The sequence below is a fragment of the Scomber japonicus genome, chromosome 5 (assembly GCF_027409825.1).
Source record: "Scomber japonicus isolate fScoJap1 chromosome 5, fScoJap1.pri, whole genome shotgun sequence".
NCBI classification, from domain to species: Eukaryota; Metazoa; Chordata; class Actinopteri; order Scombriformes; family Scombridae; genus Scomber; species Scomber japonicus.
Window position 1 is genome coordinate 11985187 of NC_070582.1, and position 15886 is coordinate 12001072.

At 37.9% G+C, this 15886-nt stretch overlaps 2 protein-coding genes across 2 annotated transcripts; both read left to right on the plus strand.

The window, feature by feature from the left end:
- The first annotated feature begins 192 nt into the window (after nt 1-192).
- Nucleotides 193-9797, plus strand: ctdspl2a (CTD (carboxy-terminal domain, RNA polymerase II, polypeptide A) small phosphatase like 2a). Its single transcript, XM_053319811.1, has 13 exons — nt 193-562; nt 2939-3150; nt 4232-4367; nt 4588-4734; nt 4855-5082; nt 5408-5501; nt 6003-6114; nt 6216-6302; nt 6388-6450; nt 6543-6622; nt 8140-8266; nt 8358-8453; nt 8563-9797. Exons 2-13 carry the CDS (start codon nt 2962-2964, stop codon nt 8626-8628), a joined length of 1425 nt encoding a protein of 474 aa, XP_053175786.1. The 5' UTR covers nt 193-562; nt 2939-2961; the 3' UTR covers nt 8629-9797.
- Nucleotides 9798-10110: 313 nt separating this feature from the next.
- Nucleotides 10111-15327, plus strand: si:ch73-330k17.3 (IGFBP domain-containing protein). Its single transcript, XM_053319823.1, has 5 exons — nt 10111-10206; nt 13500-13847; nt 14766-14853; nt 14975-15170; nt 15268-15327. The coding sequence occupies exons 1-5, from the start codon at nt 10179-10181 to the stop codon at nt 15325-15327; spliced, it is 720 nt and encodes a 239-aa protein (XP_053175798.1). The 5' UTR covers nt 10111-10178.
- The last annotated feature ends 559 nt before the right edge of the window (nt 15328-15886 follow it).

Below are 15886 nucleotides of genomic sequence, written 5' to 3' on the forward strand. Positions count from 1 at the left end.
CAAAAGTGTTATGTTGTGTTGCAGAAATGCATTATTTAAAAAAAACTAAAAACGTGAGACATGTTTCAGGCAAAGACCGGCAAAAAAGATGCCAAACACCGCCTTAAAAAAAGAAAGTGAGAGGGTAAAGAAATAAAGGAAAAGCCCACATTTCAACACATAAATGAATGTGCAGCAGTATGAACATGAATGTTTCCTGTAGTCACACAACAATACCAGCAGGGAAAAGAGTGGTAGTGAGCGTCAGTCCAGCTGCGCGCTCACACTATAGCCATTTTCCTGTTGACTCCTCTCTCCTCCGCCACGTTGGTTCCTCTACGTGTGTGTGTGTCGCATTTCTCCTCCTGCGCACCAGCAGCAGCGGCGGTATGTGTTTGTGATGAGGCGGGAAATGGCGTCCACACACAGACATGGTTGATCTGTGTAACTAGCAGCTACCGACCGACACACACAGCTGGCAGCGCCAAGCACGGCCCGACCTCTATCGGTGGCCGTGACGGTCGTGGCCGAAAAGCTGACAACGCTGCGGCAAGTTTTGGGAAGAGCTCCCTCGATATAGTCGGTGAGTAAATGAACAACGTCAACATGTAAACAAAAAAAAGGTCCCCCCACCCCCCCCCCCGTCCCTCCACGGATAGCCTGTTCGTTGCTAACTAGCGGCTAACATTAGCCAGCGAAGGGGGCGTAGTCAAATGGCTGGAAATAGTTATGGAAGTGAACAAAATGACGCGCTAGCCAAAGCTAATATATAATATGTTGCTTTCATTTACGTGGTGAATTGGTGACCAAGTATGGCATTTCAAACACAGATGTGGTAGCGAGCGGCGGGTTAATGTGAGATAAGCTGCGGGAGCTTGGAGTAAAAAATGTCCCCGGTGTTATGTCGAAGTCTGCCCCCCCCTCCTTCCTCCTTCTCTCTATAACCTCAACCAGTCGTTTTCTGAGGTGTTTAACCGTAACCATAACACCCAACTCCAACGGCGGATGTGTTGCTATGAGACACACAGTTCCAACAGGAGGGGGGCATTATTCGAGGGGGTGGGGGGGGGTGATGGACTTCGACATAACACCGGCCTTCGACTGTTGTTAGCCTGGAAGCTAACTGTAGCTTCTAACGTCAGCAGCGGAACCAACTGACGGCATCTGGTTCCCGTTGAGATTGAATACTAATTGATAGCAGATTTTTTTAAAAAGGTGATAAGTGTCAGCTGTGGTTGATTAGATAGTTTCACCCTGCAATGTGTGGGACACTAGCGGTGAAGCCAATGGTGGACGTTTTTCGGGGTTTTTAATTTTTTTTGATTAGCTTAATATATCAGCAGCTGGCTAACGTTAGCGGTGGCTGACGTCGTTGTTGTTAACGCAGCCCGATGTTACGTAACGACAGGCAGAGGTGCTGTTGTGTTATCAGGAATGACTTAGAAAACAATTAAATTAGCGTCAGTGTTTATGTTAAGTGAGTAAAGTGACATCCAGGCAGCTCTTATACACGAAACACCATTTTATATTAAACACATTAAAGACTTGTTTATCTCATACACCGCCCACACCGCACCACTGTCCTCCTGACAAAAACAGGAGCTTTTAACTATACTTATAATCTTAGTTGTTAAATGACTGTGACATGCCAAAGATGAGACATGAGTTGATCGTCTTATTCGGGTGGTGAACTATCTGCTCGTCTTTCTGCACAAATATGTCAGTGTTGATTAGAAATCACTGTGATCACTGTTTTCATTGTTTAACCCTCTTATTTCATGTGGTTTCTCAGTTGTGTTACATCAGATTAAAAAACACAAAAATACATAAATCATAGAGTAACACCCAGACCATATGACTAAAAGATTTCTCTCTGACTATAAAGTAGCTGACAACTTCTGTAAATAGTATTTCTCGTCAATAGAGGAATCGGGAACTGAAAAAGTTGTAAACATAAATAGGTGATAACATATGATGACATTATAAAAAGGGGACTTCTGTTTTTCCAGTTTTTAGCTCAGAAGTGTAGTTTAAACCAGACACTGTTTCACTTCTACTTCAAATGTCGTATGACAAATACCAAGACTGTACAATACAGAAATGTCAAATATTAGATCATTTTAGAAATAGTATCTCCCCCATGTATTTTGTCAAAGTGTATTTTTAATCTGTATAATGTCCCGTTCAGTACATACAACCTGGTCACAATTCTTAGTAACCAAATTTAAACAACCCTTATTCAAATATTGGTGTTAATGTAGAATAAATGTGTGTATATATGTATATATATATATATAATTGGTCAATTTTTAAAATCAGATTTAATAAACTCTGCAATAAAATATGCATGTATGCACGCTGGAGATTTTCAGATACTAACATAATTATTTCAGTCATTTCTGTGCATACTGCAACTGCTTGTAGCTAGTAATTGCAAAGAAAATGCAGATTAAGACGATTACAGTTTAAAAATTTAATTAATTAGACAAAGGCACAGAGATGCTCCCACACCAGCACAATCAATCTACACTTACTCTACTCTTAATGGTTGGTAGCAAACAAGTGAAATGACCGTTTCTTCTCATGCAAAGCATGCAGTTTTAAACTTCTTTTATCTGTCTGTAAATAATAAAATGTGCAGAGAAAGAAGCATATTTTTGATGTGATATATTTCCTCATTATAGTATAGTGAATTTGACAAACTTTTTTTTTTTTGATCCATTTATTAAATTAACTTTTCCAAAACATTTATTTGAGTCGCCAATTGCACAAAAAACATATTTCATCCATTAAAGACAAATTGTATTAAAGTTACACATTACACAAGTCGCTTTAATATATGAGTCAAATAAACTGTCTCGAACCAACACCTGCAATTATCTGGTCAGATTTTAAACATGTATTGTTTTCACTATTATCAAACTTTCTAAAGATCTTTTTTTTTTCTCCCTTTTGTCAGCTTCTTCTATGTGACGTTGGAGCATGATGAGGCTGAGAGTGCGTAAAGCTCCTCAGCAGCTGAACGTAGGCCGCCGAACCCACCCGTCCCAGGCCAAACGGAAACACTGTGAAGTGGAACCGACTCCGGTGAGAGGTCGAGGCAAGATGCAGAAGAATGAAACAGGCCTGTTCTCCACTATAAAGAAATTCATCCGTGGAAATGCTGTCAAGGTGGGCTTCAGGATTCACAGTTTTACTATTTAATTTTATTTAGCTGCTTTAAAATAGTATCATGCACACACAGCAGTGTCTTAGCATTTCCGTCTGTTATGTGACTCATACATGATAGCAAATTGCTTTTAAAAGACTTAACAAAATGTTTCAACACAGCCAGCATTGTTCCCCACTGGCTTTTTATTCCATTTCTGTTCGTCATCATCTATTTTTATTCTGGCAGCTGATGCAAATGGATAACTGTGAAAAACCACATACTGTATGTTAATTTGATCAACACTAAAAAGCAGTTTCAGTCATGAGCGGTCCTATAAACTAATTTATCCCCACTTAGGAAATTGTTCCTCTTTGTCTAAAGCTGCTTACAGACATGCACCCTCACCCTCGTAATGTTAATGTGTTGTTAGTTTCACCTTTTTAGCCTGAATAAGCAGAGGTGGATCTAAAAAAAAAAAAAAAAAGAGCAATAAGTCACTTTTAAGTAGTTCAGACAACAAACATTTCCATAACACTTCAACATGACACAAGTGTGAATCGGCTGCCATCACATTAACATAAAGGCTGCAGCAGCTCACTCAGAGGAATGAAACACTCGTCTTGTTTACCCGCTTTGTAGAAATGTGTCACTCATTTATCACCTATTATGTACAGAAGAAAATTAAAGTGATATATGGCAGCTGTTAAAATGATCATCATCTCAATCACTTCTTCTGTCCATTAATATGCTTGCTTTCTAATTCAGTACATACATAGTTATATTATTTTGTCAGAAATACTTTGGAAAAATGTGTTTTGAATTCCATCCATCCAGTTTATGTTTCCCAAAATGAAAGAAAAATAAGTGATAGTTTGATCATTTTAAATGTGGAATGCCATGATTTAATTGCCCTTTTGAAAATATGCCTACAGAGGGATTTTATATTTTACTAATTTTACAATACTACTAATTCTATTAATCGTAATCATAATTTTCAAAATTCCAGATTTAAAAAAAAACAGAAACGCACTGAAAAGCTTTATTTACGTGAACAATGTGTAACTTTGAGTAACTCTGTGTGTGTGTTTTTGTTTTTGTCAGGTGGAGCAGGACATCCCTGCCAAGCGGAGTCGTATTGATTGTAATTCTGAAAGCGATATTATTACTTCAACACCACAGACGAGAGGCCTTTCCAACAAATCAGTCTCCAGAGTTTGCCGGAAAACTCCAAATAAGGGTATGACTTACTTAATATGAAGCGTTGTAAAGGAAACGTCTCCTCTTGTGAAATCAATATTACTACTGCATTTTCCATATTAGGTATTTATTTTTAAAAAATCCCCTGATGACATTAATAATGAGGAAATTGTACGTGACTGTGTGAGTATGTTTCTGTGAGCTTTCTCTGCAGATGTTTCCTCAATAGATTTTGTTAAAGAGTTGTTGTCCTGTCTCAGACACAATGACGTGCAACAGTAAACCCATGAAACCCAACGGTAAACTTGAGGCTCCCGTTGAGGCAGCTAGCAGCCCACCACGCACCACCCTGCTTGGAACCATCTTCTCTCCAGTTTTCAACTTTTTCTCACCAGCAACTAAAACCGGTAAAAGAAACAAAAAATTAAAAAAGATGCTTTGATATTTGACATCAGATATGCATCTCTTGAAGTTTTTTTTTAGGTCTTAAAAGTCTGTACTAAATGATTTGTAATCCCTTTTTTCAGCCACTCCTGGCTCGGACTCTCCCGGCCAAGCGATGGAGGCAGAGGAAATCATGAAGCAGCTGGACATCGAGCAGGCAGAAGAAATGCCGAGCAGCACTCTGACATCCACAGAAGGCATCACTCCATGTCACACCGCCCCCATCTTACCGCAGAGGCTTCAGATAAGCTCCGACACAACCATAGAAGAAGGGGAAATTGTTACTGAGACTGACATGCCCCCGTTAACAGGTACGACCGGTCTAACCTAAGGCTTGCTTTCATTCTGTAAATATTTTTATCATTTTGTTAACTTGGGGTGTTGTTTTTTTCCCAGTGTAAATAATTCAGATCTGAGTAAAAAAAAACAACAAACAGCTTTCAACATTTGTTTGAACCTGCCCTTAAGTTTATTTATGAGTATGTTCAAATAAAACAAATATTTTCTTGGGCCAAGCAGATTTATGAGCATCACATGCTCGTTAGAAACCAGGTTTTCCTGCATTAACATATTTTTCCAGATTCTCTTCTTAATAATGATGATGATGTTTCTTCTCCTTCTTTCTGTCTCCATCAGTTCCTGGTAGTATGCCAGATGGCAGTTACCCGCACACGTTACCCTCAGCCCCTCCTGAAACCTCATATGATGAGGACTGGGAAGTTTTTGATCCGTAAGTAGATCCAGCTTCTTACATTAACAGCAATTTATTGATGAGCTGTAAAATAATAAGTTGTAAATCAATACTTTGACGGAAAACGGAATAGCACATCTTCAGGCCCGAAAGCAGCGTTGCATGTTGTTAAAATGCTGCAAATTTGACAACACGTACTGTTTGTGATCAGAAGTGTTATCTGATTCCACCTGGAAAGACATCCAAGGTGACATTGTATACCAGTATGAACAGGGCTCATTTTAATTGGAAACCTTCAGCCACTAGATGGCATCAAAAGTACCACGGTCAGCCTGTGTGTGACATGTTTTTAATGTTTGACAGTGTTCAGTACATATTAGGATCTTTGCAGGCCCCTGTAGGATTCATTAAACAGTGAAAACTACACATATTTGCATATTATTCACTCTTCATAAAGAAGCACCAACACTACTTTAAAACTTTTCTCTGTTTAGTTTCTTTCTTAACTGAGAATATTTCTATGGCTTCATTTGCTTTAAGATACTTCTTCATCAAGCACGTGCCTCCGCTGACAGAAGAGCAGTTAACACGCAAACCGGCGTTACCTTTGAAAACACGCAGCACGCCAGAGTTTTCCCTCGTCTTGGATCTGGTGAGCAAGAAAGAATCATCTCTTTTTGCTGCATTTCATATTGAAAGTAAATGGACTTAAGTGAGTTTATCATGTTGATTTTCTTCTCCCTTTTCTTTCAGGATGAAACTCTGGTTCACTGTAGTTTGAATGAGCTAGAAGACGCAGCTCTTACATTCCCTGTACTCTTTCAGGATGTAATATACCAGGTACTAACTGTTAAATATCATTATCTCATTGACAGGGATTCACTTCTTGTTGCTGTGATTACATTTCTTCATTTTTATTCTTCAGGTTTACGTTCGGTTGAGGCCCTTTTTCCGAGAGTTTCTTGAGCGCATGTCTCAAATGTATGAGGTAAGATGTCTCTTTATTTCCATGCGAGTGTTTATGTGTACTTGTTGTCAGTTTACACGTCACTCATCTATTGCTACCCTTTAATATTTCAGATTATCCTTTTCACTGCTTCAAAGAAAGTGTACGCCGACAAGTTGCTCAACATCCTGGATCCCAAAAAACAGCTGGTCAGGTCAGTTAAAAACATGAGAGACACGAGGTAGCCGTACTGATGAGGATGAAATCTGTGAAATGTGTCATGTTGACCAGCAGCCTTATTTAACCCCCAGCCTGGGGATGTAAACTGAAGCATATGAAGCTTTTCCAATGATAAAGGGCTCTAGCTGGACTCTGCCCTCCTTTTTTAATCCTTCTCTCCTATAAATGTCAATACACCAACCCTTCGCTACATGACAACCTGCCACCCAAATTTACTGCACGCTGCTTTGTGGCATTTTTTTGTTGTCAAGTTTTCGCAGTTTTCTTGTCATAGCAAGGAGGAACAATTAATGTAATCTAAATCCTCCATCCACTACCATCATTTCTGGTCCAGTCCTCCACACCTCATACTTCTTTATTTAGTTAAGATCTTCAGCCGTTGATACAGTATGTAAAATGGTCTGACTGGACGCAGCTGTAACTTCCTCTTCCCTCTGTGACGGGAATGATCAAAAGGAAGAACCTGTTTTGCGAGTAAAGAGCAAACATTCACAATGGAGCTGCTTGTGCATTTTTATTGTCAGTATATCCTGATACTGGAAATTGTGGTCACTTAAAACTCTTTGTGTAACTGCATTTTTGCATTTAAAGAAAATAATCTGTTATGTCACAGCAGGAAAAAAAGCACAGGTAATAAGTGAGTAAAGTTTATTTGTATAGCTTCTTTCACAGATACAAAACACAAAGTGCTCTACGTTAATGAAAAATACACTGTAAAAGGCAACAAACAGCGCAGGTCTGAAAAATAAAAAAACACAGCAAATGAGGACAGACGCAAAGTTCCAAAACATACAAGGAAATAAGCCAAAACAATAGTAATTTTGATAATAATGATGAAATGATTGATGGATGAATTTCAGTGAGCAGCTTCAGTTTCAGAGTCGTGTTCCTGCTTTAACAAGTGAAAAGGCTTTTTTGTTTTTTTTCTTCCTTATATTCACTGAATCCCTGAAGATATGTGTTGGGATTGAACCAGGCTACTTTTTATATGCCACACTTTACTATCTGTAAGACGGTGTTCAGACATTGTTCAGATTGTTTTCATCTGTTCATCAGCGCTGTGTAAAAGCAGTTTCCTCATTCATTTGAATGGGGCTGATGAGTCAGGCATCAACATAGTGGCCAAAAAATGCAGGAACACCCACAAAAAGAGTTGAAACAGGATCAACTTTTGATGCAACACAAAGCAACATCTGTCAAGACGCTGCGATGGCCAAGCAGATGCTTTCAAAAACACATTCCTGGTAGATAACTCTGTAAAGTGACTGCTGAAAAATCATCACAAAAAAAAGATACATTTCCAGAGTGGTAACTTTCTTCCATGTGATAATGTAATGCTGCGCAGTGTTTTGGCAGCTTCACACTCAAACTCACACTTCCTGGATTGTATTCAAAGCAGCACTTCTTTAGTTAAGTTTTAATTATCAGTTTTCATGAACTTGAGAAGATGTTTTAATTGAGGAACGTTCGCCTCTCTTCTGTATTTTTCAGACACCGGCTGTTTCGGGAGCACTGTGTGTGTGTTCAAGGAAATTACATCAAAGACCTCAACATCCTCGGACGGGATCTCTCCAAGACGATAATAATTGACAACTCACCCCAAGCCTTTGCCTACCAGGTAACATTTTATTTCAAAACTGAACCTTGAGTGTTTATACTAATGTGATGCTCAGAGATGTTTTGGACTCATAAAAGCTTTCCTTTTTCAGCTTTCCAATGGAATCCCAATCGAGAGTTGGTTTGTGGACAGAAACGACAATGAGCTTCTGAAGCTCGTTCCTTTCCTGGAGAAGCTTGTGGAGCTGGTCGGTATTTTTACTGAAAACATTTGCATTCTAACACAGAATCACAAAGTCAATTTTTGGGCAATCTTGAAATAATTCAACGTTTTCTCTCTCCGTCTTTTAATTGCAGAATGAAGATGTCAGGCCGCACATTCGAGAGCGGTTTCGTTTGCACGACCTCTTGCCTCCAGACTGAGGACCTCATGTTCTTTCGGTTTAAGATGGTATCAAAATTGGAAAAAATACTGACCCCCAGAAGGATATATTCAATGGATTTCTCTTTACAAACATTGCCATTATTACTATTATTATTATTATTTTAAATTTTTTCAAATCATGCAAAAAAAAAAAAAATTGAAAGCTACGTTTGAGTGGAAAGCCCTGGATGTTTTTATGCATACACACTCAAACTAGACTCAGAACAAACAGCTGCTGGCTGCAGCAGGGTCTCCACTCTTTTTTCACGTCTTCTAAGCGCAACCTTGAAGACGCCGGCCTCCTGGAAGGTATTTTGTCTTTTAAAAACCATTTTGGATTGACAAAACTGAATGTCATGCAGTGTTGGATTATATGGACCTTGTTGGCTTCAGCCTGACCTCGAACGACCAGTCAAACCTGTATAATATTCACTCTATTTACTTGTAAATATTTGTACATAGTTTTTTTTTTTTCTCTTCAAGGTTTTTAAGTCATTTTATTTTCAGATTTTAGTATGTATTCTTTCGATTCAGTTGCTTTTATAAACCGACGAAATGTTTAGTGTGTTTTGTTTGAAGTTGCTGATAAACAGCTGCTTTTCTGTTGTATGCCTGCATTATTCCTGTGATGCTTTACTCCATTACATGCAGTTGTCTGTAATAAGGTGCAGTTTAAAAAAAAAAAAGTATCTTTGGGAGGAAAATGTTTCTAAAACGATATTTTAAAGCTCTGTAATGTAAGCTAGAATAGGGTCTCAACTGAATACAAAAGCCATAATGGCCGAATAATAATTTTGGAGGTTTGTATTTGAGAGTCCATTTCGACACCTTGTTCGTCCTCTCTGATGAGGGGCGGGGCGGGGGTTTCAGGCATCTTGCACTTTGACATCCAGCCCTTTGTAAGTTGATGTAAAATCTTGTCACTTTTCTACACAGGTGTGGTATCACCTCAATTTATTATGTGGGGGTTAAAAAAAAAAAAGAAATGAAATTGTAGCACCAGCAAATTGCCAACATGTTTGCTTTTAAATCTTTGTTTTCCAAGACGTCTTATATGTGGGATCTTTATGATGTAGGAGTCACAAGTTTTATTGACTATTGAATGATCACTCCTGTTGTATTCAGTGTTACTCAATGGTTTCCTTGAAAATAAATACATTTTATACGACTCAAAGCTTCCTGCTAATGATTTAAAATTCATCATCTTAAATACGATATGATTTATTTTTATAGTTTTAATGAAAATTCAGGTTACCTTCAAAAAGCTGTAGCATATTCTAACATTAAAGGCTTCCCAGTTCAGATTAAAATTTGTCAAAGATTAGTTGAAGTAATTTTGTTATTGGACATCCAGTTATGATCAAGCTGCTGTCAAAACCTACAAAACATAACTGTAAGAACAACTTAGAGGTTTCACTGGGATCTGAATATTGACAGCTCCATTTATAACATCCTGTACATTAATTTATTTTTATTTTTTTTATTTTAAGGATCGGCAGAAGCTTCTCCACTGATAGACAACACAGAGTTTCCACTTTATCTCTAGAGAATGGGAAGCCAAAGATTCAGCTTTATTTGTAAATTCAAACAAACACTTTTATTGTATTCTTGTATAATGTTCAGGTCCTGTGATTCATTCAAATTGAAATATTACATATAATGTGAGAAAAGTTAGGTAATGTTAATTTACAGTCTGTGGTAATACTGACTCACTCATCTGCTGATAACAGCAGCGACAGTACAAACTGAATCAGTTACAACCAGATTAATGTAGATTTTAATCATCAAAGTTATTTGATGGAGAGCAAACTTCCTGCATGCTGTAAAAGCAGTGTGACTACTGTATGCAGCTTTATTTACAGTAGCTGCACTTTTAAATCATGACAAACACATGCCCAGTACCACCAGTCTGATCTATCAGCCACTGAGCAGGTAGGGTGAAGGGCCTTCTTCAATTTCCACCCAGATTCATCCTGCTGGTCTGGGGAATTGAACCAGACCGACATAAACTCACTTCCCTAACCTTTAGGCCACCACTGCCCCCAGAATCAGTGTGTCTGATGGAGAAACATAACTTACCATAACCACACACACAACTATAAGATAAACTTAATACTTCATCACTGAAATGATTTAGATATTTTAAAGGGTAGTGTTGAAAGTTGAGTAAAAACCACAAACTTACAACATACCTATTTAATATTCATCCTGCCAACATATTTAATATACAGACTACTGACTGAATAAACAACAAAAATAAGCTACTGTAAAAAAAAAAAAAAAAAAACTTAACTTATTTCTTCTCAAAACATTATTAGTTATTTAATTAATGTAACCTAAAACAGATTATTATTATTATTATTTTAGAAAAGTTATGGTTAATTACATATTGTGTAAAACAAACATACAAACTGTTCTTTAATATAAATTGCAGCTTTTATCCCAAAAAACAATCTTTCCACAAAACCTTAAAAATGACTGGCAGAGAGCTCCTATCCCCCCTAATAGTGTGTGATACTTTAAATTAGGACCCATAAACATGAACTCAATAAACACTTCCACCTATTAACAAGTGCACAGACAGAACTGGGTGCTTTTGACTGAGGACCTCCACAACCCCATTAAATTGGTACTTTGATGAAGCACTTATTAAAGAACAATTATCTGAAGTCATTAAGAACAAAGTCATGAAAAACTGGAATGATAGATAGAATAAAGCACCTGTGACAAAGACCTCCACGGTCTGCAGGTCCCCCCAGTCGATAGGTTCAAGGTTAAAGATAAAATCAGTTCAATCATTTTACAATTTGTATTATGTAACGGGGGTCTATCTACTCTAACTATCTATACTTCACAGTTTATAACAGCCCCTGTTAAGGCTCTTACTTATTGCTGATAGTGGTGACAGCCTGCGGTCTCTGCGCTGTGTTGTGATGATGGTGAGGGGCTAACAGCTGACAGTCAGTAGTTGACTACAATGAATGACAAGTAGTTTATTTATTATTTATAGTATTACACTGTTTTACTCAGGTTTTATTTAACTGAGCAATTTTCTGTGAATGGACTGAATGAAGTTTATGTGTGTTTTCATGTGCACTTTAAGGCATTGCCTCTAATTTTGTTGTACTACCTGTAAAATGACAATACATTTGATTCTGATTGTGATTCTGTAGTTTATTTCTTATAAGTAGGATCAGGGAAACACAAGCCTGGTCTCACTAAAACTATTCAGTGTAATTAAAATCATAATAAGAGGAAACTTAGAGCACTAATGAATGATTATAACCATTAGATGACATTTCAAACAGTCTAACCAGTACCAGGATCAAAGACTTACTATATTACAAATTATTACACTAAGATAATAATGATGCAGATGGATCAGTACACTTAGATGATCACTCTGGATGTCAATATAGTTATAGTTAGTAAGTCTCTCTCAGACATTAATATTTACAGGTTTCCATTTAACAATCACACCTGGATACAAGCCTAGTCTCACTGTGTAGATGAGTATTAAAGATCAAATATCAAATAACAGCATAAAAATGATATGTACACCTTCCAGCTATCAAATGAAGTTCACATTTCTGACATAACTATATTGTAAGTTACATGTTTTTACTATTAGACAAAATAACCATTTAAAGCTCAAGTTATGAATTTAATGTAATGTGCAAGAGGTGTCACAATGACATAAAACTGTTTCCTGGAGCCACAGTACAGCTGCATATTTATCCATCTTTTATAAACATTACAACTGAAAAATGATCGTGAAGTAAGTCAGTATGTAAACAAAGGCACACGTAGCTCAGATGCCTGTTCCATGTGCACTGCTGAATCTCAAATTAAGACTTTGAGGAGGAAAATGTATTTGAAAAAAATATAAATGCTTCTCTTAAACACTTCTGTTAAAAAGAAAAATCCACAACTCACAGTAAACTGATGTCAGTGACTGTAATAAACCAGATGTTATGTATCTGATGGGTTTACCTCTTTCATGTTTTCTTTGTTTTCAAGCAGGACATTAATGAACTGTAATAGCTGCTGCCTCTTTGGGTCATTATTTTTCTATATTGCTGCAGAACTGATACTGTATATTTTTAACCTTTTTTTGTGATCTTAAATAATCTGATAATACTGTAATGCTACCTCACAATGACTTAAAATAATTAAGATACTCTCACTCTTATTTTTATATCTGCTTATTTGTTAGGATCTCCATTGGCTGCCCCCGGAAGCACAGCTGGTCTTCCTGGGGTCCACATTTAAAAACATACATTAAATATTACAATCTAGCATTGGCAAACATAAGAAATATATATTAGAGAATAATATAAATATATGACTATGTATGAAGCCAGATAGAAATAAATAAATGGCATTACCAAACCTTCAGCTATCCAGTGACAGGTGGGAAAACTTTATTGTTATGTACACAATCTGCCAGAGTTTTTATTCAGAGATATGTAACTTACGAGATGTCCTGATCAGATAACCTGCTGATGTCTTTAATCCTTTTGTTCTTTCGAGAAATAGGTCATTACCTGATTGTAGGTGTGCACTGAATTGCCCCTTCCAGAGGTCATGTGACTCCAAATACAAAGGGGACCAGTCTTTCCACCTGCATCAGACTTATCTAAGTGTTCAGACGGAAGAATTTTTTCAAAACAAAATCATACTGTTGATAGCGTAAAGATAAGCTGTGGGGATAATTAACAGTGTATTTAGACTAAACCCAGTGCAGTGCCCCCCTGCCCTCATCTATTGGCTGCTGGTGGGGGTGGAGGTTGTGGCTGTGGTGTGTTATCCTCGGGGGTTGACGTATATAAAAGGTGCTGATAGGTGCTCTCACCCCATGAAACATTAGGTCGGTCAGCTCAAGAGTCAAGGATGTGGATGTTGGTCTTTCTGAGTGCTGCGCTTGGGGCATTGGGGTCAGAGGGTCGGCCCTCTGGAGCAGCTCAGCTTCAGGCCCTTCACTGCCCGTCCTGCGACCAGGTACACTGCTCCTCTCAGCGGGCGCTGAAGCTCCAGTGCAAAGGTGGTGTCACTACAGGTGTCTGTGGCTGCTGCCCCGTGTGTGCCAGAACAGAAGGGGAGACCTGTGGAGGGATGTGGGACTATTTGGGGAACTGTGATGAGGGGCTGGTTTGTGTTTACCAGGACGCAGCGTCTGATAAACCAGATGCAGAGCGCAAAGGGATCTGTAAAGCAGGTGAGCTGATTATTCATCCTCTCAATCAAACTCATCCCATAATCAATTAAAAAAGATGCAGAAATGTCTGAATTTTGCATCACATCAAAATCAATATTATAGACTTGAAATACAAGTTGTGAGCCCTGATGTAATCATCTGAGGAAGAAGTATTCAATCATTCATCCTTTACTTACAAAAAGTAGCAATACTACAGTGTAAAAATACTCATTACAAGTAAAAGTCCTGCAGGCAAAGTGTGTCTCAAGTAAATGCATATTTTCATCAATAGTTAAATCACTCATCATACAGCAGAAATGCTCCTATCAGTGTTACATTATTAGAATAGTGCACTATTATTACTGCATCATCAACCTATAAGCAAAATGTAATGATAAAAAAGGGATCTAATTGTAATGATAGTGTGCATTATTGGGTATTTTAACCTATAAGAATGCATCATACTTTTTAAAAAACTGATCATATATCAACTGCATTTTTATCATAATTATCAACTGGTAACTATGTATGTGAAATAAATATATTGGACTAAAAAGTACAAGTATCTTATAATTGAAAACAGTGCTTGAGTAAATGTACTCAGGTATATTTCACCACTGTATGTGATTGGAGAGGAAGGAAAGGTGCTAATATGGTAAATCTTCTTTATGACCTGTGGGGACTGATATTGCGGTCAAGGCTTCCTTTGATTCAAAGGTTTTCTGCTCAGGGTTAAGCTGTAATTACACAATTATCTCTGCATGGTAAAGACTTGTCACTGTTATTGATACGGTATCAGTTGTAGTATGAGATTAGAGGATTTTATGCTTTGTTGCTGCTCAGGGGAAAAAAAGTAAATAATACATTTAACATACATTCAGCACCTTTTAAATTGCACCTTTTTTTGTCTGATTAAATGTTTAAATGTGTTTTGTGCAGTGATCAAGCCACAGGATCCAGACAGCTGCCACCCAGAGTGCACCAAGGAATACTGTCAGGCTAACCCGTCTGAAGTCTGCTCTGCCAGGTGACTGAATGAAAATGTGCTTGATAAAACCTTCCCTCCCTCTCTCTCTCTCTCTCTCTCTCTCTGTCTCTGTCTGTTCATGCTGCATTTTTAACAGGAATCTGAATTTTCTGCTCTGTAGGTTTGTGTCTCTGGAGAAGAAAGCGTGCCAGGGCTCTTGCCAGCACACCTCCTGTTCAAGCTGTTTGCTGCTGAAACCTCCATCCTGCCCACAGACCTGCACCTCCTCCGATTCTGCCTGTCTGCGCCGCTTCGGGAAGTGTGTGCACAATCACCTGTCAGCACCTCAAAGTCCTGTGTGCAACCACAATCTGCAGGTAAGAGGGACTTTAGAGAAGTATTTCTTCACTATATCACTATACTGCACTGCCTGAAACACTACATTCATTAATCACTGTGTCTTTTTCTCTTTAGACTCATCCTGAGGGGCATTTTGTGTGCTTGGTCCCTGACTGTCCAAACTCAACCAAGTGATTCCTTGTGAGAAAAAAGAAAAATGAGAGGAAATATTAAATAGGTCATGTTACAAAATGGAAAAAGGCAGCTAACTCTAAACTTTGTGCATAACCTGAAACTATGTTATCCAACAGTCAAACTTTGTATACACTGTAAATCTGAATAAAAATGTAAAATAAAAATTATAACAAGTAAAATTCTGTGTCATGATGTATTTGTTATTAATAAAGTTAATGTGATCAGTATGATGAAATGTAAATGTACAGTATATGCTGATGAAGTCTCTCCATCACAAATGAACCTGAGGGTAAAAGATCGCATGAGTCTACAGCCGTGCTAGCAGCTCTGTGAGTCTATACTTTGAGCTAACAATATCTAAGCAACATGCTATCAATATCAAAGCGAACATGCTGGTGTTTTGCAGAATGGCACTAAACACAAAGTGCATCTGAGGCTGACAGTGTGATAGTTTTGTTGGTATTTTGTCAAGAGGGCAGCAAAGTTATTACAGTTCATTTGGGGAATGATTTGAATGTCTGAAGCAGATTTTATGGCCATCCATTGCTGTCATTTTTAC

What these genes read in the sequence shown, in the direction of transcription:
- ctdspl2a (XM_053319811.1), top strand. Translation starts at nt 2,962, where the DNA reads ATGATGAGGCTGAGAGTGCGTAAAGCTCCTCAGCAGCTGAACGTAGGC. An exon ending in CTCACCAGCAACTAAAACCG is followed by an intron (nt 4,735 to 4,854) that starts GTAAAAGAAACA and finishes CCCTTTTTTCAG; the next exon opens with CCACTCCTGGCTCGGACTCT. An exon ending in GCATGTCTCAAATGTATGAG is followed by an intron (nt 6,451 to 6,542) that starts GTAAGATGTCTC and finishes TTAATATTTCAG; the next exon opens with ATTATCCTTTTCACTGCTTC.
- si:ch73-330k17.3 (XM_053319823.1), top strand. Translation starts at nt 10,179, where the DNA reads ATGGGAAGCCAAAGATTCAGCTTTATTT. An exon ending in CCAAAGATTCAGCTTTATTT is followed by an intron (nt 10,207 to 13,499) that starts GTAAATTCAAAC and finishes ATGAAACATTAG; the next exon opens with GTCGGTCAGCTCAAGAGTCA. An exon ending in TGTGCAACCACAATCTGCAG is followed by an intron (nt 15,171 to 15,267) that starts GTAAGAGGGACT and finishes TTTTCTCTTTAG; the next exon opens with ACTCATCCTGAGGGGCATTT.